This window comes from Artibeus jamaicensis, unplaced genomic scaffold (assembly GCF_021234435.1).
Source record: "Artibeus jamaicensis isolate MK-2021 breed Jamaican fruit bat unplaced genomic scaffold, CSHL_Jam_final scaffold_833, whole genome shotgun sequence".
Taxonomy (NCBI): Eukaryota; Metazoa; Chordata; class Mammalia; order Chiroptera; family Phyllostomidae; genus Artibeus; species Artibeus jamaicensis.
The window spans coordinates 15,756,153-15,782,608 of NW_026522056.1; the positions used below are offsets into that span (position 1 = coordinate 15,756,153).

The 26,456-nt window shown below is 43.9% G+C and overlaps 1 protein-coding gene across 1 annotated transcript; it reads right to left on the reverse strand.

Annotated features, from left to right (window-relative positions):
* Positions 1-967: 967 nt before the first annotated feature.
* LONRF1 (LON peptidase N-terminal domain and ring finger 1) lies at positions 968-25,634 on the reverse strand. The gene is made up of 12 exons (XM_037128866.2): positions 24,760-25,634; positions 17,559-17,677; positions 16,495-16,617; positions 13,550-13,699; positions 12,782-13,022; positions 12,585-12,684; positions 11,164-11,278; positions 7,994-8,115; positions 5,773-5,931; positions 5,494-5,656; positions 3,957-4,109; positions 968-1,262 (listed from the first exon to the last, which is right to left on the reverse strand). The coding sequence occupies exons 1-12, from the start codon at positions 25,475-25,477 to the stop codon at positions 1,104-1,106; spliced, it is 2,322 nt and encodes a 773-aa protein (XP_036984761.1). The 5' UTR covers positions 25,478-25,634; the 3' UTR covers positions 968-1,103.
* Positions 25,635-26,456: the final 822 nt, after the last annotated feature.

Genomic DNA, 26,456 nt, shown 5'->3' on the forward strand with positions numbered 1-26,456 from the left:
AGAAAGTTAATAGGGAGAGTTATAAGTCTGCAACAAATAATTACAAAAGTATCTAGGGCAGCATGAATATAAACCATGTCGCGGCATGGCGATCTAATTATGGTGAATAAGGCATAACTAACATTTGCACCGAGACCAGAATTAAGAAATAAAACATACTTTAAAAGCTTAGTTCTACATTAAGCTTCTCTTCCCTCAGATCCTTAATGGGTTTAAACTATGTAATTTTTTTAAACAAACACATCATGTCAAACTATAAATTACATAGATGGGCAGTTGATGTGGAAAGCTCCTAAAATGTACAAACTAAACTGGTACTGAGTTGAGTTCTCCATTTACCTCTATGTACAGTTAAATGTAAACCATAGTTTCACAGTTTTAAGTGTTTTATGAGTAGGTGCACAGTACCGTGTCAGGTTTGCAACTGTTCCTGAAAACTGGCTCTGGGACCTGCCCCCAGGGCCTGGCGGCCACTGGGCCGCAAGTATTTACATAAATAAGAAAGCGTCATAGTCAATGGTCGAGACAGTTCAGCAAGAGCAGGATTCCCAACAGAACGACACTCAATACCACAGTTTACACACGTGTGCAAATATAAGCATCAGGACGGAGAATCGGAGGCAAAGTCTATCTGCCAAAACTTGTATCACTGTTGCTGTAAACTCGGGCAGGAAGTGACCCTCGGCAAGTTCTGCTCTCTATGGCTTTTTTTTTTCTTTTAAAATCTTAAAGCCAGAGAAAATGCACACATACGACCCACACACTTGCGCTCACACACACACACACGCACACACACACACACACACACACACAGAGTTCTCATTTCATTTCAGAATATGGTACATAGTGCAACTTCGTCACCATGTGGAGGTTGAACACACATTGCTGTGTGTTTCTCTGTGCAAGTTCTTAGTGGTCTAAATCCTAGTTGAGGGTATTCATTTGCAGAACCACATGATTCTGGAGGTTGAAGGAAAAAAAAAAAACCACAAGAATTTTGTTAACATTTCTCAGACCAGCACTGGGTGTGCAAAGGCAGCGGACAACCCGGCCGTCGACGCGGCCAGGTCAGGGTGACGTCGAAGGGAGACCTGCGCAGTCAGTCACTTGGACTGGTCTCTGGAAAAATAGGTCAGTATATGCTGTATCTTTGTCAGCCGCTCTTTCAGAGACTTCATTGATAACACCGACAGCTGGTATCGCGGGTCCACGGGGAGAACTGCGAGAAGCCACCAACACCAAGCAGGTCCGTTAGGAGTCGCCTAAAACCAAGTGACATTTAAAAAAATTAATAAAGCAAATATTTATGTAATGACGAACAGTAAGAAAGAAACCACTAAGTTAGTCTTTATTGAGCACTTGCCCCTATCAGGTCCTATCTCAAATTCTTTTAACAATAATGTAAAAAAGGCTATTGCTATGCTCATATAAAATTAGGAAATTGAAGCTCAGAAAGTTAATATGAATTGTCCGTGACCTCTCTGCTTACGTGCGGCAGAGCCAAGATTCAAATCTAGACCCGACTCGACAGCCGACACACTTTTCTCTGCACCAAACTGCCTGCAAGTAGGGTTTTCTCGACCTCTCAACCACCAGCATCTGTTGAGACCTGCTCTACACACTGTGGCCTGTTTAGCAGTACCTCTCCCTTCTGTCAAGAGCTAGCACCTCCCTACCTGTGACAATCGAAAATGTCTCCAGATGTTGCCAAATTGTGCCATTGGGGTGAAATTGTCCCCACTTGAGAACTGCTTTCTTTCTTAAAAAAAAAAAAAGATTGTATTTATTTATTCTTAGACAGAGGCGAAGGGAGGGAGAGAAACATGAATGTGTGGTTGCCTCTCATGTGTCCCCTACTGGGGACCTGGCTCACAACCCAGGCATGTGCCCTGACTGGGAATCGAACTGGCGACCACTTGGTTTGCAGGCCAGTGCTCAATCCACTACACCACATGGACCAGGGAAAGAACTACTTTCTTAAAACAGATATTTAAAACATTTCTTAAAGTTAGTTGGTATTTTAAAATTTTTTCAAAGACTTGTGAAATCCCAGTTAAGATATAAGGAAAAGGTCTTAGCTTCTTGTTTCTTTTGCGACATAAACATATGTCCAGCAAAGAAGTGCCTCGGATGTTGCGAGGGCTGACTACTGAAAGGACTAGAAAGGACCAGAAGTTTATACACAAGGACTTTCAAGCCCCCTTTGTGCACGGCCCGCGCTCAGCTCAGTGCCACGACCACCGCTGCTGCACGTCGGAAACGTGAGAAAACTGTGTTTCCTAGAAGCCCCTTTCCACAGGGCTCCAGGTCGGACTCGGCCAACGAGAGGCGCTCCCGCGGCACGTACAGTGGAAGACAGGGAGCCGTTATTCTCTGGAGACCGCTGCCAAGTGAGGGCAGGTGTGAGATCTGCGGGAGCTTTCAGGGGACTCGTCAAAACCACCTGCTCCGCCCACTGCTGCAGATGGGACACTGCGGGGACTCCCCTGGGGCCCTTAAGGGTGACAGCAGCCTCCCTGTGTGCTCCTGGGCAGCGGCACACCCTGCTGTGGCGGCAGACTCCCTGACTGTCACCCCACGGAAAACCCTGCCCTCCTGTGTCCCCAGCCGAAGCCCGACTTGCACAAACTCACAGGAGGCAGAGGGGCAGGAGACGACAGGGTGGGAGAGAGGTGAGGGGGGTAAAGGCAACGCGGACATAACACTGAAGTTTCCTACAAGCTGGTTTGCTAACATTTAAAATTTCCTTATTCAATGGGGGTAAAAGACAGAAAACTGTACTTGAACAATTAAGATAAAAAAAATAAAAATAAAATTTCCTTATTCAATTTGGTGCTTATCAAAAGATGTGGCTCAGTGGATTGAGTGCAGGCCTGCAAACCAAAGGATGGAGGTCCGATTCCCAGCCAGGGCACATGCCTGGGTTGCAGGCCAGTTCCCGGCAGGGGACGCACAAGAGGCACCATACATTGATATTTCTCTCCCTCTCTCCTTCCCTTATCCTCTAAAGATAAATAAATAAAATCTTAAAGACAAAAACCAGTTTCTATCAAGTTTAATAAGATCCAGGTAGACAGGATTTAAAAAAAATACGCTAGCCACAGCACTCCATCAGGAGATGGTCTGAGGCTGACACTTCAAGTTCAGGTGAAGAGTTCGGCCGGGATTCTGACAGACTTCAACCAGCCTTTGGGAACAGGAATGAGAGCCAGTGTGCGCCACGGTGGGCTTCTCTCTCCATCTTCATATTTATTCACAGCCATTACTGTATGAAATCTACTACCTTCCGATCACAAACATCTTCAGTCAATTCAATTCAAAATGCTTACACCTAAAAGTTAGTGCTTTGATGAGTCTAAACTCAGATTTTCCAGGACAGGGACACTTCTTTTATGCTTCTTACAGCGCCTGCTGACAGATCTGCTTGTCTACAAAGTGCTCGCTTCATATTAATTAGATTAAGCTCACATATAAACCCTAAGTACCCGAGCTAGACCCTTAGACCATTGGTTGCCTGAGGAGTGACGCATATTAAACATGAAGAGACAAAAATGAAAATAATCGCTAGGCTGAAAGTTGGAAGTCAAAGTGAGAAAAGGATTTTTTTAGAGTATAGAAAATGATATATCTCTCAACTGCCAAAGAAGAGCAGTTGACTGGCTCAAAGGCACACTTGTCTCAAAGTCACAATTTGCTAAGTGGCACCATGTCCCACTTTCAACTTGTTATTTCTCCTTCCGGAAAAGGGTGCCCTCAGCCAGGGCTGCCTCCACCCGCGGCCTTGCTGCTACCTGACACGCAGGACACACCCCCGCCCAGAGATGCGCTCGGATTCTGAAGACGGGACAAAGGAAACACCGTGTGGGAAGGGCGACGAAAAAGAAACTTAAAAATGTTCTCATTTGGGTCTATAAGAGAAAGTGAGACTTTTGGAAACAACATCAAAGCCATCATACCTGAAGGTTTTCCTCTCTCCTGGGCATCGATCCAAAGTGCTGAAGAATTTGGCTTCGAAATCTGTCTCTTAAATTCTGAAACCAGCTGCAGGCTTGAGAGTACACCAAATCATGAAGCTGTCTGAGATTCTCTATCTCGTCTTCATTCTCCACCTAGAAACACAACAGTCAGTAAGACGCCTGTGTCTACTCTTCCTTGTCTAATATACCACCAACCCTACTGAAATGAGGAAAAAAAACAAAAACAAAGAATGCCTATTTCAGTTCTAGATGGGAGAGCGTTACGCTTATGCAGCACGTACCATCTACTTCTGCCTCACAGAACACCAACAGGCCCCCCCAAAGAACGACAGCGAGGCCGGACCACCCCGCAGCCCTGTGAGCGACAGAGCAGTCTGCAGAACCCCACCAGCAGCCCCGGTCGGGGGAGGGGTCAGACTGAGAGTGGGTTCCCGGACCGAGGTTTACTCTAAGTTGCGCTTCCTTCTGTCTCTATGAATCGATGGCTTTTTAAAAGCAGTTGCTACAATAAGAGGAAAGATCGTAGGGAGGAGGTTTAAAGCACAGGCGACGTGCAAAAAGTGTAACAGGATGGAAGACCAGCACAATTATATCTTTTACCAAGGAAATGGATCAAACAACAAAAAAGAAAAAGTACCAAATAACTTGGCATGTAAGTCAGAATATCGAAAAATAGAGAATAAACTGTGGGACGATGAAATTCTGCAGTAAAGACCCAAAGCTGCAGTCACTCCACACACCCTTCAGACCACTGGATCCCGGAGCTGCGAAAGTGAAATTAAACGCACCCCCGCCTTCCAGCCTGAGGTCCAGAGTGGCACCACAGAACACAGGTGGGAGGGCGTAACATTAACCCGTCCATCCCCTAGTGATTTCTTTAACGCACGTTTCTATCCCACTCGCTACCTGCCAGGGAGTGTGCTATTCCATGCACATTAACGCAGCTGAACAAATACTAAGCCTTGACTCAGCCTTTGCCGTCGCAAGGATGACTCGACAGAAAAACAATAAAGGGACTCTAAAAACATTCTGAAATATGAAAGGTGAATCTATAGCACATAAGAGATGAGAAATTACTTTTCACTTTTGAAGATTCGAAATGAAACACAAGATTTTAAAAGGCATCTACTTTTGCACAACAATGAAAATGCACCAAATGCCACTGAACTATTCACACTTAAAAACAGTCAAAATTCAGCCAACTGCTCTTGTTAAGTGCCTGCCACGCAAACACACACACACACACACACACACACACACACACAGAGTCGAGGCACCGTGCTGGCGGCTGTGCCTGGAGAAATGGAGAGGATCTAGGTTCTGATCTCCCACGTTCTCTCGGAGCTCACAGTGATTGAGAGCAAGACAGGAAAAAGGTCCGCTGGGAACTAATCTGCGTAGTACTGCTGAGGGCCTCTCACAGGAGGGGGAACCGTTTAGGAAAGCGCCCGGACACCAGTACCACACGCAGGACAGCGGACACCGGAGTGTGCCGGGAAGGAGCACTCTGCGGTACCTTAACATCTTCCAGATATTCAATGTCTGCAGTGCAATATCCATCTTTCATTCCTCTTTTTAAAACCCGAAACCGCTTTCCTCCGACTGTATCCACCACAGACCTTCCATCGGGTAAGAAATGCACATTTCTAATTTGTAACATACAACCATAATCTGCAAAACTAAAAGAAAAAACTCTGGTTAATATCAAAGTTCAAGCAACAAGCACACGAGTTCTCAAAATAGTCAAGGAGAGTTCCAATATAAATACAAACATGTAAGGACACAGAAAGCATACCTATTTTGTGTATCACTGACACACATCCCAAACTGTTTGGTTCCGGTCTGTATGCTTCTCCGAATCATCAGTCTGTATCTTGGCTCAAATACATGAAGAGGGCAAGGCACAGTGGGGTAGGCCATAGTGCAAACAAATATTGGGACATTCTTGGTCAAGCTGAAGAAGAAAGAAGTTTATTATACCTCATAACATACAGCCAGAGTGAGTGAAGCTTGCACCAGTAATAAGTTACTATAAAACAGAAACAAATTAGCCCTAAATAAGGTGACTTTCATCCTTGCCAGGAACAAGAACTGGCATCGCCTTCATTACACCCACAACGATACAATATTAGACTAAGAAATTTGTTTCTGACCCTCTTATGTATACAAGTCAATCTGAGCTCAAGACACCAGGGTATCAGAGCACCAAGTACCTTTATGAACCTAAAAGCCATTGACCATAATTACTGTTTCCTATTAGATCTGTCTAAAGTATCCGTAACATGACAGAGTTAGTCTCTTTTATCTGTAAGACACTCTTAGTTACTTTTAGATAACAAGAAAGGATGAGCTCTCACAAAAGACAAAAAGGAAACCATTAAAAATATTTTCAAATTCACTATTCAGAGTAAGTAATTCATAACACTTTCCCAGATATTAAAGTGACGCGTTTCTCCTTGCCAGACAGACAGAAGGGAAGGAGGACAAAGGCAACGCCCACAAAGGGCCCACGCCCAGTGTGGGGAAGCTGTCAGGGCAGGGGCAGACTGAAACAGTGCAGTCAACATGTTGAAAAGGAATTTGGCTAAAAACATCAAAAACTTTCTTAAATGTTCATAACCATTTGCACCAACAGGCTCACTCCCCCCCACACAAGTACCAAAAGAATGTTCGATATAGTATTGGATATAGTAGCCAGAACTTAGAAGCAAAAAGGGAGTACCAATAAAATAATTTTTGCAGCATTGATCAAAAAGCTTCATAATCTGCATATCATATTTTTTATCACAAAATCACACAACAAGCCCTGGCTGGTGTTGCTCAGTGGATTGAGCACTGGCCTGTGAATCAAAGGGTCACTGGTTCAATTCCCAGTCAGGGCACATGCCTGGCTTGAGGGCCAGGTCTCCAGTAGGGGGCGTGTGAGAGGTGACCACGCACTGATGTTTCACTCCCTTTCTTTCTCCCTCCCTTCCCCTCTCTCTAAAAATAAATAAATACAATCTTTAAAAAAAACACACAATGAAACATCAGTTCTGTGAGAAGACAAATCAATATTGATTTCTGTTAAAAAAAGATCAAGTCTTTCTTTCTTCTGTAGAAGGCCACCGGCCCAATGAAAACATTTGGTGACACTTACTGAAAAAGAAGAGCCTACAAGCACAATAAAATTTTTCTTAGAAAGTGAGAAATATAAAATCTTCAATTTATATAATTTAAAAAATAATGGAAACCAGATTGCTCAATAAAAAGATTATACAAAGATGGCAGTTTTATTCTTTAGTGTGTCTACTTAGAGGAAAATGAAAGGAAAAGAGTTAAGAAATTAAAAACCTATGAAAGAAATTTAAAGGAACTCAAGTGACTGGTCAAAGAGGTTAAGATATGGAAGAAGAAAAGTACAAGAGAGAAAGGTATACAGAGGAAGAAAACCAAGTCCAACCTCCCCAGCCCAAATCAGCCAGGAAGTGCTCTTAATAAGGTCTGTTCTACTAAATCCCAAAGCTACCAAGCTACCTGTTAGTAACACTTCACTGTCACTAACTCAGCATCATCCTCATTAAGTTAGAATTTGGCCCCTAAGTCCTGGCCCCCTTTCCAATTTCAGTCTCAGGTCTCAAGGTCCCACCTTCCAAACCTCTAACTGGCCAAACCCCTGCCAATCCAGACCATTTATCCTCCACCTTCCTCCCACCCTGCCTTGAGGCCTGAGGGCTGCTGTCCCCAGCAACTAGTCACCGGCTTCTCCTCTTCATTCTGGATTCCGCCCTGAAAGTCACTGTAAGGAGCCCCTCCTCCACCCAAAATACTGCTTCAGTGCAAACAACTGAGAATTACTGAGTCAGTAATTCCCAGAACATCTGGAAGTTTGGGACGGGGAAAATGACCAATATTTGTCTAAAATACTCACTCCTCTGACTATAGGGTTGAACTAAAGACAGGATCCAGCTCGCCACAGGAAGGCCTCTCCTATTTTAAAAGGTTCATACTTTGTGTTTTTACGAGAAAAAACTTACTGTGAGAGTTCAGCAGTTTCTTCATCATACACTTTTTTCCTCTCAGACAGCTCATCAGGCAGGTACTTCACTATTAATTCTTCCAACAGCTGTGTGACACAGTACCTCCTATCTGCTAGGTACTAAAAGACAATATTATGTTAACATTCCAATACTTTTTTTCCTACAGGATAAAACAGGCAAAGTGGTTCGGCTGATACAGTAAAGCCTTCAGCACAGAGTCTCACGGTCAATTATGAATTCTCGGCGGGGGACCTTGCAGTGGACTGCCGAGGACCCAGCAAAGCTGGCTGAGGCTCTGCCCAGGACCTTAAAGAGGCGGCCGCAGCACGAGCCCAGCTCCCCCCACCACCCCTTCGTGAGGCCTGGGTCCTGCTTCCCCCACGAGCCCGGTGTCAGCAGCTGGCAGCCTCGCCCCTGCCACCCTCCACGCCGAAGGCCAATTCCAACCCGAGGGCTCATAGGCACCTGCAACTGGCATTTTAATTGAGAAATATAAGGAATAAAGAAAGTGACGCATGTCTTATTTAAAAAAACAAAACTCGGCCTCCCGCTTTGTTCTCTGTGTCAGGGGCAGAGTCTCCACACAACCTGTTTTTTCTTGGACTCCCCTCCCCTGTCGCTCCGCCGTCACTCAGATGGTGGTCCTAATATTAAGAGGTGGTTTTTCCCATTCGACCCTCTGGACCCTGCATCACGTGGCACACTTCATCACTCCCTCCATACTCGGAACAGTGGCCGCCCCCGCGGGTCTTTCTGTCATGATTCCAACTGCTAAATGCCATCTCTTTCTCTCTTGCCTATGAAAAGCCCACCAATCTTTTAAGGTCTGGCTCCATTTTACGTTTTTCTTACAGTCTTCCTTAACTATTTTTCTGTCCCCCAAGAACCCCATGTTTCACTGCTGGTACCACATAGAAGTCAGCTCCCAGCCACACCCTGCACCGTACCACGTGGGCAGAGGTACAGCGTCTCTCTGGAACTGAACCAAGAACTGCACTGGGGCAGGGACCAGGTTAGAGTGTACGCACAGAACTTTGGACAAAGAAAATGTCCCACACAAATGTATTTAATAAGAGGAAAAACTCTTGGGAGACAATGACCAGAGAAGATAAACAGAAGCCATCCTTTAATCTGTGGAGCCAGCATAAATAAGTTTTGTCATCCAATGAAAAATGAAGTAGGAATAAGCGAGGTTGGGAGATGGGTAACTGCAGCGGTTTTCAAACATTAGTGTGAATTAGGGCTTGTTAAAATGCAGGTTCCTGTGCCCCACCCCAGGGTTCCTGACTTAACGGCTCTGGAGTGGGGTCTGGTATTTCTAACAAGCTCCCAGGTGCCGCAGACGCTGCTGGTCAGGGCCCACACGGAGCCCCACTGGCGAGAGGCCCTCTTGAGCAGGTGACATGCACACAGACAACTCACAAGTATGTAATAAAACTAATCAAATTACAGGCATCAAAAAAGCAATTTTATTACTTTTCTATTAAATTAATAAAGATGTTTTAAAATTTAATATGCATGCATTAAATTTGGGGAAATATGACCTCTCTTAAATTAGTGATAAGAATCTGAACTTGCACACTGCTGGGGACCTAAGTAATTTGGCAACTGGTTTTAAGCATCCTATAAACATAAAAGCTTTAAGCGAGTAATTTATCTCTCAGGAATTTATCCTAAGGAAATATTCCAAGACATACAACGCGGTATATAAAATAGAGAAAACAAAACAATTTACATAACCAACAATAGAAAAACATTAAATCATTAGATTAATATACTGCTATAGAAATTCTACCTCTAAAATATATTCAAATTAGAAAATGAGCAAATTAAAATCACAAGTAGGAAAAACATAAAACTGTAGAGCATACCAATTTTAATTTTTTTAAATACATATTTAGATTGTACAGATTATATTACATGAGCTGTTCTCATGGTCTGGACACAAAATAAAGTTATTTTAAAACAGTGTATTTGTTATTTTAAAATAATAGGCTTATTTTCTTTCGAACTTCAAACATCTCTTTTTAAGGTGAGCTATCTCTAAATTTAAAGCAATGTATCTAATTGTTAATCAATCTAAAAACTCTAAAAACACAGGAAAAGTAGCATATTTAGAATACTTCACCTAAAAACACTGAAGCACATTAGTTGAACATGTACTTGACAAACTCCTTAAGAGTAAGTTCATCTCGTTTCCTGACACTGTGAACACTGTGTATGGTTTCATGGTTTCCTATCAGCTTGTTATATAAGACACAGGTCAAAGATAACAACACACATACAATATTACAATACTCACACAGAGTTGTGCTTTGTATGTGGGAAGCAGCTATGAATGTTCAATAACAGAATGGTTTTTATCACTTCTTTGTCCAGATTTGGAAGACACTTTTTCTGTAAACAGTCCTGTCAGCCACCAGAGACGGGCTCCCTCTCCCTGACCGATGGCCCCAGTGCATCTGGAGCGCAGGACGACTGGGGGTGTGATCTCCCACCTGCTGCAGGAGGTGCCCATGGAGCTCTAGCCACTTTCCCAACAGAGGTCGTCAGCGCTGACCACTGACCCCAGGAGAAGGAGTGCGGGGAGCTGTGCCTCCCACTCCTGGCCGGTCTACCACTGCCCTGTCCGACGTGGCAGCCACTGGTCACCCATGCCTCCGCAAATACAACCCCTCAGTCACATCAACCACATTTCAAGGATGCAGTATCCACATGTGGCTACTGGCTACCACAGTGGACAGCACAGAAAGAGCATTTCCATCAATGCAGAAAGTCTACTGGACAGAGCTGTTCCACATGTAAGGGGCCAGAACTAGGCCAGAAATGTATTTGGTCTGTTACTGTGGAATAAGGCAGGGCAGTTGGGTTTCCCTAATACTGTCTCATTAAAATTGAACCTACTCCGGACCAGGTACTTGACCAGACCCACTTTATTAAACAGAAATTCAGTGCAGGGGCCTCGGTCTCCAGGACCTCCCTGCTCCCCATCCTCTCTAACCTCACTTTCTCCAGCACTCACGTAAGGTCATGAAATGCTCTCCTTGACGGTCACTCAGCATATATAAGGTAATTCGTTCCGAACATGATAATCACTATTCCTACGGCTGCACAGAAATCACACCACGTTGCCAAAGCTGAGATCAATAAACAGATAAAATGCTCACCTCTTTTAAGCTTTCTTTGCAGAGGGGACAATACGGCGCATGATCTAAACAACGCTCCAGGCAGCTCTTACAGAACGAGTGTCCGCAAGGGGTTGTTACTGGCTCGAAAAACAACCTGAAACCCACCAAAATACATGTTAGTTTTCACATTCAACTACCTATCGGAAAAACTACACACACTAATAACAGAACCATAACACGAATCTCCACTGAGAGGAGGGAGGAGGGTCTGATGGGCAGAAGAGCAAAGCGCCAGCGGTGCCGCAACCACACTCTCCTGAAGAACATCTCAAATGATCTATCAGTGGAGGTGCCCTGACAAGCACTTGGGGCTGTACTATCTCGTACAAGGACTGCTGGCCACACGCCGCATAACCACCTGAATGGGGCTGCTCCAGACTCAGGTGTGCAGGAAATGCAAAATACACACAAGATTTCAAAGACTTCGTGCAAAATAAATAATGTGAAATGTATCATTAATAACTATTAAATAGCTTTCATAGATTCTTATTTTCTCATCTCTTTAAAATTGGTTTCTTTAATAAGCTTACAAAAACTTTACTATATAAAATTCATTAAAAGGAGTAATCCAATAAATATTACAGTTAGATCCTAAAGAAATATTAAGCCTAATGACAAATGCAATACACAAATAATACAGGAAAGCTAGAGATAAATAATCATAAAACATTATTTCCTGAAACACCTCTGAATTTCCTAGAAGTATCATTAGACATGTGGGTACTTCAGAAATGGTCGAGTCTCACCCTTTACCTCATAAATGAGGAAACCTAGACTCAGAGTTGGGAGACTTGTCTGGGGATGTGGGAGTGACCCCCAGCCTTGCGGGGCCGGGGCCAGTGCCAGGTCTCCCGACTCTCTGTACACTGGTCCTGTGACTCCATTCAGTACGTGTAAGGGGAAAATGTTCTTTCCACACTATCAGTCGTTTAGGACTCTAAGCATTCTACACAGTGAAAATCCCTAGCCAATCTACTTTAAAAGGATTTTATGGTTAAAATATATAAAGAGCCAGATACATACAATACATAATTAGAATTCTTACCCAAATCTAAAAGCATGGATGTTTCTGAATTATACTAATAAGTATAGCTTTTATAGCACTTTACAACTTGGGAGATACTTTCTATATTTAAGTCACTTGATTTCCTAGAACACTGTGACAGAGTGTACAAATACTGACCCACTTTCTAGTAAGGAAAACCAAGGTTCGTATATCAGTTACTTGTCCAAGGTGTGAAAGGTCAACCTAGGAGTAAAATTCCTATCTTTTGATATTTAATACAATATTCTGTTCATTTACATGGTCTGTTATCACAGAGGAGGTCACCTTTATCTACCCTGCCTTTTATTTACCTTACTATAAAAAGTTTGTCTTTTATAAAACGTTGCACGCTCACCTCATGCACAGAGAACACTCAAAGTCGGAGGCATCTACCAGTTCGCCCGGGACGTCGCCGCCGCCGGCTAATGAAATCGTACAGACTTCACTGGGAGGTTCTGTTCAAACAGGGAAACGGGGCTGTCTTTAGGAAAAAGTTTAAAAGTTATTCTAAGTAAGTAGATATGCTCCCTATGACTGTAGTGAAAGTTTTACCTCCTTGCTTTTTAAGCTTATTTCTTCCATCTTCATCGACAATCACATCCTGCTCCAAAAGAGACAACTTTCTTTTCAGGAGAGCACCTTTTGCTTGAACGGAGAGGAAAGGTTCCGAGGACACTCTTTTCAAGCCGTCTTCCCGGGAGGGCCTTTCTGCGGAATTTATAGCCTGTGCTGAGCGAGCGCGGTTTAAACTTCCCCGGACAGGCTCCGATGGCACCTCTGCTATTTCTTCGTTCTACAAAAATACAGTAACAAGGGTATCTGCACTTATTTCCTGTCCTTTAGTGCTCTCGCCAAGAACCGAACTGAAACAAATTTTCCACGTCTTGTAATGTCCACTTAGTCTTCATTAAACAGCACCAACCTTCAATTCTAAAACCCTGGCAAGTACATGATTTTGCCAGTACTTACACAGCCCTAGACATCCAGCTAACTTCTATTACAATGAGGTTTAAGCAATTATACTAATATAGCTGTTCCTCTCTTGAGGAAACTAAAATAAACACAATATTCCCCATTTTCCAGTAGACTAAAAGTTTTCTAACATTCAGGCGACTTAACATGGTGATTCATGAACAAGTCTCCACATCAAAGTTTTTAGTATAAAACATAAGGTTGTAGACAAAAAATCCTATTGAGACAATTATTAAATAGCTTAACAATATCTGAACAGGTTGCAGAACTGAAATCAGGGCGGTGAAGATCCTAACGTGTAAGGAAACACACACACTAACCCCGTGCTGACCTTTCCTCACCCCTCACCTGCTCTGGGCTGCGCTCACTGGCAGAGTGCGCCTCTTCCATCACTGATGGAAAACCCAAAGGTTTGTTTTTAGTGCACGGCAATGAACTCCAGGAAGAATCCTTCAGGCCTTCTTTTAAGTTTTCAGGTGATAATAAATCAAATAAAATCTGTAAGAGAAATATTATAAAAGTAATGGAAAACATAAAGTATTTGGTTAAGGACAACTTAATAAAAATTATCTAATTATTTCAGAATTTTTAGAAAACTCGTAGCAGACATAATTTTCAACAAGCAGAGGAGGAAGAGATTAAGTAATAAAACAGGCCCCCCTTTGGGGGACGTGGAAGTCCCCCAAAGGCAAAGTGTGCCTCAGTGGGGTCGAGCCGTCTCAGAGAAATGATTCGGAAGCAGGCACAGGCATGGTTCAACTGGAAGCCTGTGAAGGCGTCCAAGATAAAGGCTGACTTTTTAATGCCACGATGGTCAAAGGGGAGATCTTAGAGGAGGGGAAAACAATTACCTCTGAAGATCAGTGAGTCCCACCTGTCAAAATAGTTCATGGTTCACCTCCAATGTCTATTTTAAGGCTGGACTTCAGAGTGTTTATGGGAACTGAAGCACTTGGACCTCTAACTACAGAACTCTAAAATTCCATGCATCTAGCTTCGGAATGTAGCTTCTCACTGAACAACTAACCTACTCCGGCAGTCACCACGGCAGCTCCTGGCTGGGAGCACCAGGCAGCAGCTGCCCTGTAACAGCTGGGGGTTAACCTGGGAGGAAGCTGTGATATCAAAACTTCTGGGCACTTCTACCAGGAATACCCCTAAAACTCTCAGAGAAACAGGGTAGGTCAAGACAGGGGAAGAACCAGGCTAGAGGAAATGAGAAGGATTCGGGGTTTTGTTTTGTTTTTTTGGGGGGGGATTGCCAAATTAATTGTATTTATATGTATAGAACATTTCTTAAAGTCTAAATTTAGAGGTTTGATTTTTCAGCTGTACTATCTCTCAAATACACAAAAATTTGAATTATTCCTGATCATTACAATGTAAATAAAAGAAAATACATACAATGTAAATGTGCATATCTGGTAGGCACTCAAGCAATGCTTCATTTAATGAACAAACATTTAAACATCTGTGTATATTTTCACATTTCCCTTGATTTGAAAAAATAGGTTAAACACACGCCCACCCTGGAACCCGGCCACTCTGCTCCTCGGTATATACCAAAGAGATACAAAAATGTGTGGCCACGAAATGACTTACACAACAATGTCTACAGTGGCGACTGGAAATAATCTGAATTAAAGTCACTGCTAAAGGTGAACACCACAAATTGTGGTGTGTTCATACAATGGGGTACTTAGTGAACAACAGAAGCTTTTTAATCACTGGATGTATCTCAAAAATATTATACTGGAGAAAAAGCCAGACACAAAAGAGCACAGGCTGTATGACTGGATGTATATTAAGTTCCAGAACAGGCACAACTACTCCAGGGCGATAGCAGCCCCAACAGTAGTCGCCGCTAGAAGCAGAGAGACAGAGAATTTACTGGAAAGGAGATGAGGGCATCCTGACCAGGTTCTAGGGTGATGAAGATATTCTATATCTTGATGGGCTGTCATTACATGGGTTTATAAGTTCTCAAAACCCGCTGAATTATAAAATCCATGCATTTCATTACATGTAAGTTATACCACAATTTACAAGATGCATATTTGGGAAAAAGAAATATTTCAAAGTATCAGGTATTTTGCATTCACCTGACTGTATCAACCAAAAAACAAATATTTACAGATATATGAGGATATCCAACAGCACAGAAAATGCAAAATTATAAGCCCTTAAAAGGTCTGCAGTCTCACCAGGAAGGTAACACTAATACAGAACAGTTGAAAAAACACATGACAATTTATGAATTCTTGTTAAATCAGGGCACAAATGTATACACCAACAGCCTTCCTAGGATATACCAATATTTGCCTGCTTCATAGACATTTGGGATACGAGAAAAATTTTAAAGTTCTCGTATTTCAGGGTATATAAGAGTCTGTCAAGGTGCTTCTTAAACTATGTCCCAGGTCCTGAGATTTTAACTACAAACGTCTATGGTGGGCCCAGGAATCTTTGTGTTTACCACACACCCAAGATGATCTGGACAAAAAGCCAGTCTAAGAAACATGACAAAGGTGATTAAATGACGCAGCATGTTCTTAGGACGCTGAAGAGAGAATCCTGACCGGGCATTGAAGTCGTGTTAGGGTAAGGATTTCCCCCAAACAGTTTCAAAGACTCTAGTCTCATCTGATGCTCTGTAAGTCTGACAAAAACTGAACACTTCCCTCACGCCTGCAGAGCAAAACCTGTGTGGAGCGTTGGAGAAACCTGTTTAACTTGGCTTAACCTAACGTTCCCCAAAGTCATTTGATCAGAAAGCCCCTCCCTTTTTTCTTTTAACTGACACCTACTAACACACTACCAAACAAAGTTGAGAAAGTGGAATATTGACTACTGAGAAAAATGTTTTAAAAAAAGAAAGGACAATCAGGAAAACAACTTTACTGGGGTGCTACTCCTGGCACCCATAAAAAGTAAGCAAAGTTCAGACCTGATAAATGAAAGGCAAAACCAGGCCAATAAAAATTCCTGAGCAGAAACATCATGACAACTATGTTTAATTAAGGATAATTAGTCTGGCTCAGATAACACAGACTATTAGGGAACATCTAAATTTAACTAAGCTATAATACATTTACATATTTGTGAATGGAATATTTCGATTTCACTAAGACCTCAAAACACTAAGTATATGAACCTGAAAGCCACCTGTCGAATTGCTACGAAATCTGACTTATGGATTCCTTATGTTCTTATTCCAGTTTTCTAGTTGGCATTTTTCAGAATAACTGGGTTTTAGCCCTGCCTTAAACTATTAACGTTGGTAAACTGAGTACCTTTTCCACTTCTAGCTTCGCAGGCGCAAAGTCTTCATCGAGGGCCAAGCACTGCAGAAAGAGCTGTAAGGCATCGCCTAAGAAGCCAGCATCATGCAGCACTTTTCCTTTCCTGAAGTAGACCTGCAATAAAAGCACACACACATGACTTTGTTGACAGAATTGTTTTAAAAAAAATTATTATCAAGTAAAGAAAAAAAAAGTCTTCTTGGAAATGCTCATTTTGAAACTCTGAATGACTCTTCGGAGCTCACAGCATCTCACAGGAGTATTCACATGCTGCCCTGAGAGGCACTGACCGAGACAGTGACTCTGGACCAGGCTCCCGATTCCCACATTCCGGTGACAGGCCCAGAGGGCTCCTAAGTTGTTCATACAGATCACTTCCCTCTCATTTCTGAATATGTATGTGCCTTGTACTAACCAGGCATGCTAGCATGGAATTCCACACAACTTCTGTAAGTAATTTATTAATTTTTGGACTATCTTTAATATACTGTCTTCGAAGGCACAGTTATGAATGGAGGAAGAAGTCACAACAAAGAGTAACCTCCAGTTTATAAAACACATATGGGACATGGACTGATTACCTTGGCAAGTTGCTAAACAGGAAAATTGGTAAACTGATTCCGTACACGCCACAAGTCTTTTTCAAACTACGTGGCAAGGCAACGCCCTCTGCCCCATCTCCTGTGTGAAATCATCACCCAGTGATCTGTTGCCAGGATAACGCCTCCCTTAGTTCTCCAGCTACAGGACCTCTTCCCTTTCCATTACTGACTCCCTGCGTCCATGGCTGGTTTGTATCCATCTTCACCATGTGGCTGGTTATATCTCTTTGAGGAAATTTTGTACACTAAAGTCTTTTTTTTTTTTTCCTATGCCTTGAATTCAGGTTGTTCTTTAGTTAGGAAACAAAGATTTCTTATAACTTCCTGAACTTATATTTTGAGGACTCTGAGTCAACCCAACCATTCTGTTAAAACTTATAACCATAACTAAGTGCATGTTCCTTACAGCTGAAATTTTTTAAATGTATGCAAAATGTAAAACAGTAATTTTACCTCAGGCCAATTTGGCAGTTGAAAGAGAACTGCATTCAAATCTTCTATGGCTGCTTTAAACTCTTGGAGACCAGCATATGATTCAGCTCTGTAAATTTTTAGTGTCAAGTTGCCAGGCTCTGAAATAAGTATTTTATAAAGATTGATTGTTTTTAAAAGATTATTGTATAACCCACAAAATACATCACACTAGATTTAACAATTAACCTACTTTGATTCCAGTCAATAACCACCAAACTAAATGTTATGAACCAAACACAGTATAGGTTCAACCTACTTACAAGTTGAATTTTATCTAGAAGTTACATGAACTCATAAGTAGACTATTTTAGCGGAATTATGGTTCATAAGAACACTGGGAATATCTTCATAATGTGAATAATTACCTTTAAGAAAATAAATGTTTTCTTAAAATAGGGCACTCTACACAATTTAAAATACATGTCCTAGATGTTTAAATTTGCCTTTTTATGGTCAAGTTTAAATTTTTTCACAGCCTCGTTTCCGACCCCTTCCTTATAAACAACACACGTGTCAGTACTGCACAGGGAATTTTCACAGTGGGGAAGATGGACAAGCCAGGCTCAGGGAGTACATAGTGGTCCTGATTCAGGAGGAAGCAGGTTGATTGAGAGTCAGCTCTCTAAAAACATCAAAATCCTAATCCTTGCCATTAGCAAGAATGGCATGAAGCCATTCCAAAACAGGTTAATGTCAAACATTCCTGAGGAAAAAAACTTTGTTTTTAATTGCTCTAGCATCTCCCTCTCTACGTGAGAAACCACATTAGTATCCGATGACCATCACTGTTTCAGACACTGAGCCGGTTCACTCCACACCACCATCTATTACCACAAGCATATAGATTCTAAAATGGAAGTCTACGAAAAAAAAATAATCTTCAGCACATACAGATAAACCTCACTCTTCTTTTAAAGCAATTCATCTTTGACGCTTTCAAACAGGTATGCATATAAAATAAAGCATTCATTGTGAGAGGACATACAGACACTTACAACACCTCATTTTTAAAAAAGCGATTATAAAACTCATCTGCTCCATGATTTACTCCAGTTTTTAAAAGGTTGCCTTTCTACAGATAACTCTGGACTGAAAAACTATAGTAAACAAGCCTTTTTCAATTGCTGGTGCTTGAGAACTGGAATGATTCCGTTCCCTCAAATTTATACTGATGAAAAACTCTAAAGAAGAATGAAATTAGTAGTTCATGAAAATATTTCTTACTTCCTAAATGAAAGACACGTCTAGAATATTTTGTCTTTTGTTTCTCAAAGCAATATAATTGAAAATCATTCTCTATGAAAAACGACAACACAGAAACCAAAATGTGATATGACCAGCCAATCAAGAATGGAAAGTTCTAGCACCTAGCCCCTGTAGGTGTTCAAAAGATTGTACTTTACCCCTGCCTCTGAGGAGCTTGTTATCTAATTAGAAACTTTTATTTTTTTGTGAAACAGCATCATGTGATCCTGATTTGACAAGCACAACTGAAGTTCAGAAAGGGGAGCGCAGCAGGTGCCAAAATAGTCCGAGTGAGTAGTGGGTGCAATCAGCAACCCCGAGCTGTGAAAAAAGGGCTGGGCCCAGGGCCGCTGGGGTGCATCCCTTAGCAGGCGTGAGCGTGGGCACCACCAGGGAGGGGGCTTCACTGTCACCACAAGTAGCCCGTTCCACTCCTGGCCCCCTTCCTGGGCTTTTTAAAAACTTGCCTCTTTGTTCTTGCACAGCGAGTCCCCATCGCCTCATCCTTGACGCAGTGCACACTGAGAACTACTGAATTTCACACGCTTTCATCAGCCCTCACCACTCACACAGCCTCATTACAAGGGACCGCACCCACGGGAGGGAGGGAGAAGGCCCGTCTGAGGACACGCTGTCAGTCTGTGCAACTGCTCCGCTCTGACCTGTGTCCCCGCTCCGCTCAACACGACACACGCAGGCCGTCAAGACTCCCGAAGACCTGACAAGAGGGTCAGATTTGAAAGCATTTGCTCCCCAGTCATTCACAGTTAATGTTTTCATTGAGAACTTCAAACATTAGTGCAATAATTATATTGAATGACTATTAGGGAAAAAAGTCAGGTGAGTTCAAACTCTCAATCCTTTTTAAAGAGATCAGAGCCACCTCTTCTTATTCTAACAAGAGCCAAACGCACTCATCAGGGCCATCAGAATCGCCAAAGCACAGACTAAGCGCGTGCGTAAAAGATGCTCCGGACAGCGCACCCCGCAGCACTACCACGTTCCATAGGCCTGTCTCTTCACTGTGTGTGCACAGCATTAACTTTAAAATCTATTTTTGTGCTTCCTCCACTATTTCCTGTTTTTGTACCCCCAAGGCCTGGCTTCCTAAGTGATCCTTCGTCTTTTCCCAATCCTGAGGAATATGTGTGATTATTAGTAGGTTCCGTCCTTAGTTCATTTTCAAGAAACTTTTACAATTATAAAAGTTATTATTTACTTATAAAATTTGAAAAATATAGACAATTGAGAATTAAAATTATTTTTCCCACCACAAAGAAATAACAAGTATTAGCATAGAACCTGTACTTTTAAAATATAATTTTATAAAATATACCACATATATGTTTATAACCTGCTTTTTTGTCAATGTAATTAAGTCCCCTTGATTTGTAATAATTGCAAAGTATTGTATTATATACACAACTTAAAAAATTCCCTACTGTGCAATTTTTACTTCCAATTTTTGCTAATATAAAAAGTAGTATGAACATCTATCTATATGGCTTTGCATATCTGTTCATTTCCTGTTTTTTTATAAAGCTGAATGACTGTATAGAAAGTTATATGTACAGTTTTCAATACATTCTAATCCTTCTTTTATTAAAAACTTTTACACTTCTACAAGCTGTGCTTTCGTTTCCTAGAAAAATACAAAACAAACAAATAAACCCCAGCATACATGCATTTCTTCAGTGGGTATGTGTTAAGTATAAAAATTCACTATTCACATCCTTTTTCTCATTCTCCTGAATGTTGTTTTCTTTGATTCATATGTGGAGCTATTTCATAAATTTCAGTGACTAACCAAAACACTGAATTTCTTTGCTTCTTTTACTTTTCAAGTTCAGCGTGGAGCACTTGGTTATCCCAGTTAAATTATGACGAGGTATTAGTGATTGATTAATAAAGTCCAAGAAGAATAGTTTGGCGTAATAATGAAGACCATAACCGCTGGATTCTGAAGACCTGGGTGCAGGTCCACTCTGGAAGGTCACCTGGCTCTCTGAACCCATCTCCTGGCCTATAAAATGCTGGTGGCCCGTGGGGCTGTCGTAAGGCTGTCAGCCGTAAGGCTGTCGTGGGGACTAAATGGGATAATACACGTAAACGGTTAGGACCCTGCCTGGCACACAAGTGCTCAATAAATAATACTGTTACAATACAAAACATTTCAAAAGTTGATAGAAAAATGAAGTTAGATCTTGATACAATGTTTCAAGTTCTTTGTAAAGTATAACATGCATAAGTTTACCGACTGAACTCAAATCTTTTCACACTAACCACGGTGATTATTAAAAACCTTTTACATTTCCCTTAAATGTATTCAGTATTTACCCATAACTTGACTAATCTTTGTATGCCCAAAGCCTTGCAGCATCTGTATTTCACTGATGCAGGCTACAATGTTACCACTAATTAACATACACAAGCCAGAGTCAGGATTTGACCCTCACTCTGGTCGCATTATTAACGTGGCAGAGAGAAAAGGACAGGACTTGACATCACAAGATTCAGATTTCAATTTCAGCTAAACCGTCTTGTAGTCGTGGCACAATGTTTACATTTATAAAATAAGTGCTGTATTTAAATTAATATTTAACAGGCATTTACTCTGTCAGGCACCATTCAAAGTGCTTTACAGGTTTTGACTCCATTCTCACAACAGACCTAAGTGGTCATTATTATTTGGACCTATCTACGAAGTAGATTCTACTCTCTCTTTTCAGATAAGGGATCAAAACAGGGAGGTTAGACCACAGGCCCAAGGTCAGAGAGTCCGTGGAGAGCTGCACTGGCATTCAAACCCAGGCCGACAGCTCCCAGCATGCACAGCTTTACCCACTAGGCCACACTGCATCTCTAGCTTGAGGTGCCTTAACTTCCTTCTGAGGACAACAGTGCTCCACAGGACTCTTTGTGAAGATCAGATGCTGTAAAGAGTTTTAAAATATTTGGCAATAATAGTCAAGGACTGTATAAAGACAAAATACATTAAACACAAAATTTTCCTCCTCCAAGTATTTTAAATAAAATGTTCTCCCATGTATGACCTTTATTAAAAAAAAAACATCCAAACTATAAATTGCTGTTATTCTGTTCTGTTCCCTCCTTTGGGGAAAGACGGGCATACAAAGGGAGGAGGCAAGTGTGTAAAAACTCACTAACACTAAAAGAAGACAGCATAGCAAAGTGGGATCATTTCAACAGACTCAAGTATAAAGATTCAATGCAGACAAGACTTTTACATAACATCCTTGAATACTGAAAAGACAGAAAGTTATGAAACATCTGAGAGTTATTATCAAAAGATCAATGGATTAAGTGTTATCTAAATATACTTCAATTCAACAGAAACTTATGTAATCTCAATGGGAAATTTCTGATTTTGGCAAAGGTTTTCAAGCTTTTCTTTCTTGTTGACAGAGATAAATTTGAATGTGCGTGGGCTAACTACAGACTAGATTTTTTCCTAGTTAATAGTATTTACTTGTTTCATTTTAAGAATTACATGAAATCAGTGAAGCTCTTTTTTCATTGCCAACGATGACCATATTATTATTAACTACAAGTGTACAATTATATAAATACATTCCAAATCCCTATCTAACTAGCCAACTCACAGAAGAGTTAAAGGCTAACTGTAAAAATAGATTTATAACTTACTAAATATTTTTGCTTATGTCCATAAACTGTTATGCAATACCTGTATTTTACAACTAAAAAAATCAAAGGATGAAAAAATGTTATCCTCATTAGTATCATTCAGACATATTTTAAGTATGTAATTAATAATTTTTGAAAGACCTAAAAATGAGGGAAGGGCAGGCTAATGAGGTGAAAGTCAGGAGACCTGGGTTCTAGTCATGCAAAAGCAGAACTGAGTATTTGAATGGGAAAAATTCCCAGGTGCTGTCTATGCAAATTGAAAAGAGAGAGTAGATCTTTCAGAGTCTTTCTCTGTTAAAAATAATACCATCAATCTAAGGACCACAATCTTCCTTAATTAAAGGATTACTGGTCACAGAACACAAAGCTAGACCTTAATTAGTAAATGTTGCTTAACTGTTCTTCCATGGATTAGGACCTGAATTCTTATGAAACGCCTAATTTAAGAGGTCAAATCATGAAATCACAATACTGAATAGGCTGTCAATAAGTCGCATTCTTTATTTTATACTAATGACAAAAAAAAACCCCTTCTTACAGATTTATGTTAAACATTTCCACTGGATGAGCTGTAACGGCGGGATGAACCCCGGTCCAACACCTAGGAGAACTGGAGGACAGTGTTGCCGCCTCTACAACCAGCTACTTTGAGGACAAGTCATTTCACTGCCCTAGCTGTGCCTCTTTTAAAAACCAGGACGGTGGCCTGGAGGTGGGGTGGTCTGCATCAGAATTCTGTATACCAAATAGTTCTCTTTTGTTCTGGACTTGGCATTCCATTCTATTTTATAACTGCCTACTCTCCATAAAAAAAAAAAAAAAATCGTCAAAGTGTACGGAAACGTAGCAGGCTTGTACTTTTAAATCTAAAGGCATTAAATAACTTCAGGGAAAAGAGCCATAACAAAATACTTTCAGTTACATAGTTTATAAGTTTACCTAATTTTTTAACATCAGTTTATATTTTAGATGTCTACTTTCTTGGTGCTTATTCCCCCAAGTATTATTTCCTGCAAGGAAATAGATGGTAAGCTTGAAATAGGTCTATTTATTTAACACAAGGTTTAACAGTAACATTCTTGACATTTGGGGCTTGACAATTGTGTGGGAGGCAGTCCTGTGCGTTGTAGGGTGTTTAGCAGCATCTCTAGCTAATGTACCAGCACTAATCCCATAAGGGGTGATAACCAAAAAGTCTCCCAACACTGCTCCAGATAATGGACCCTTGGGGGAGAGGGGCAAAATCTCCCTGGTAAAGAATCACTGATTTAGAGAACTCCACATTTTACATGGATAAGTCAGGCGACACCCCTCTTCCATTGCCTAAAACCACCTTTAAAAAAGTACTAACCTAGGTTAGGAGGCCTCAACTGCTATGGAGAAGGAGGAGACAAAAGACCTAAAGGCCATTTCCATTTCCTTGATCAGGAATGGAAAAAGCAAAGGGAAGCGTGGCAAAGGATTCCAAGAGACTACCTCTTTATCTTGACCATGAACTAGGTGTATTCAAAAGTAAATACATAATGGTAAGTATGATATGAAATAGGTAGGTTGAAGCCCTCAAAAGGAACCACTCCTGCAGGAGTTTCCAGGTTCAGACTTAAACACCCCTGGGCAGCTCGGACACCCGCCTGGAGCGCAGTGGCCGGCGGGGCCGGGGTGCTGGGTGCGGGCGCCGAGCTCCCGCCACGCCCACCGGACGTCACCCGTTACACAACGCCACCCCCCCTCCAGCTTATGCAATTCTGCCCTCCCGCGGCTTCCAATTGCCCCGGTGACTTTTGTGGGAGACCAAGGTAAACGCTGCCCGCCAAGTCTCGCTCAGCTGGGGATCGTCTCCGCGGCCCGACTGTCCTTTCCCCGTGGCGGACGCAGCCAATGACCGGAAAGAGCGCGGCAGGAAGAGAGGGGCCGCCCGGGCTCGTCCTACTCCCACCCATCCCGGGCGGCCTGGCTCGGGCCCCGTGGTGCTCGCGACGAGCACGCCCAACCGCCAGGCCGCGGCCGAGGGAACCCCGCGCCCGTGCGCCCCTCCCCACGCCGCGTCACAGTCAGCTCGGAGGGCCATCCCCATTGTGACCGAAGCACCCCGGGGCGCCGCCCCCTCCCACACCCTCGAGGACCCCGAGACCCGGTACCCGGGAGGCAGGCGGCCTCCGGGAAGCAGAGGCGCCTCCCGGGGGCGCAGACGAGCTCAGGGTAGCCAGCCCGTCGGGGACGGGAGGGTGGGCTCGGCCGAGCCCGCGCCGCATCCCCGCCCGGTTACCTGCTCGAAGCGCCTCGCAGGCGGCGGCCAGGGCCTCCCGGTAGCGTCCCTCGTGCAGCAGCTCCCCGAGCCGGCCCGCCGCCCGGGCGCGCTCCAGCTGGCCCGGGAACCACTTCTCGGCCAGGTGGTTGAGGACGACACTGGTTCTGAAGCCCGAAGCGGCGATGGCGGCAGCCAGAGGCGGCGGCCGCGGGGTGGTGCCCTCAGCATCAGTGGCAGCGGCAGCGGGTGGCAGTCGGTCCCGGCAGAGGCGGCAGCGGGCGCGGAGCTCTCTTCTCAGGCAGCGGCGGCAGTAGCTGTGGCCACAGGGCACGGTCACCGGCTCGCTCAGGAAGCCCCGGCAGCCTAGGCAGCTGAGCAGCCCGCTGGCGCCGGGGTCCGCGCCCGCTGCCCGCGCCGCGCTCCAGCCCAGCCCGTGGCGGAGCCGGTAGTTGAGCACCAGGCAGTCCACCAGGGTGCCCAGGCACTCGGGCCTGACCGGGGCCCCGCGGCGCAGCGCCGCCGCGTACGCCTCCAGCGCTCCCTTCAGGTGACCGCCCAGGGCCAGCAGCTCGCCGCGGCGGAGCAGCAGCTCCCAGCGCTCCGACTCCGCGGCAGCGCGCTCCAGCCGGTCTCCGCTGCCGCCGTCCACTTCCCAGAATCGGCCCCGGCTCCGCGGCCTGGGGGCCATCTCCCGACTCCCTCTCAAGGAGCTCCTCGCCACGGCCGGAAAAGACATGGCCCGTGGAGGACTGCTCCGCCGCCGCCACCAACCGCCGCCACCGTCCGGGAGCCTCCGGGGCGCGCGGCTCCGCACGCGGCCCGAGAGCAGGGGGGCGTGGCGCGCGGACACGGCGGGGCTGCGCGCGCCCGGGAAGCCCCGGGGGCGGGGCCTGCGGGCTCGGGGTGGGGCCGGGTTCTGCTAGTGCTCCGGGACTCCCCCGCACCGCCCGGGTCCCCCTGGGGCTGACGGGCTGGCCCCGCCCCTTCCGAAACCCCTCCCGGCGAGGGACGCGATGTCAGATGATCCCCCAGCGGGGATCTAATTGGCTTCTCCGGAAAGAAGGGCGTGGCTTGTAACTGAACAAAGCTCCAGAAGCCCAGATCTCCATCCCCCGGTGCTTCCCCACCCTGCTCCCCTCCCACCTGCTAAAGCTCTTCTTCAAAAGCGTGCTTCCTGGACCTCCGAGAGGTCTTCGTGGGGCTGAGCCCCAAATCGCAATCCCTCCCCTGATGTACCCACCCACCGGGGTGGGTAACCTGCTCCCTCTTCCTGGCCCGTGGGGCCTCCCTGTGTAGTGTCCCAATTGTCAGGTGCAAGACTGCATTTTCATTAGTTTATGCCCAAGTTATAGATGGACGTGCAGAGGTAGAGGGCCTAGGAAGGCATAAAAGGCAGTCTAATGACTTTGTGACTCCCGAAGTCTAGAATCTGTCAACTTTATAAATAACGTTACGGGACAGGGCCTGCCCCTGAGCAGGTCTGCCTGGGGCCAGCTGTAGTAGGTGGGTTCTTGACTTCGTGTGGGAAGGATTTCACAACTTGAGTCCAGCTGACTGAGGGTACGTCCATTAAAACTGGAGACAATGAAACAAGGACGGACTCAGCATAGAAGAAACAGCAAGAGAGCCTAGGATGGGCTGCCTGAGCTCACTGGGAAGTCAGAGGAAAAGGGGCTTTGGGAACAGGCTCAGGGAATTAGCCTGGGACAAGCTGC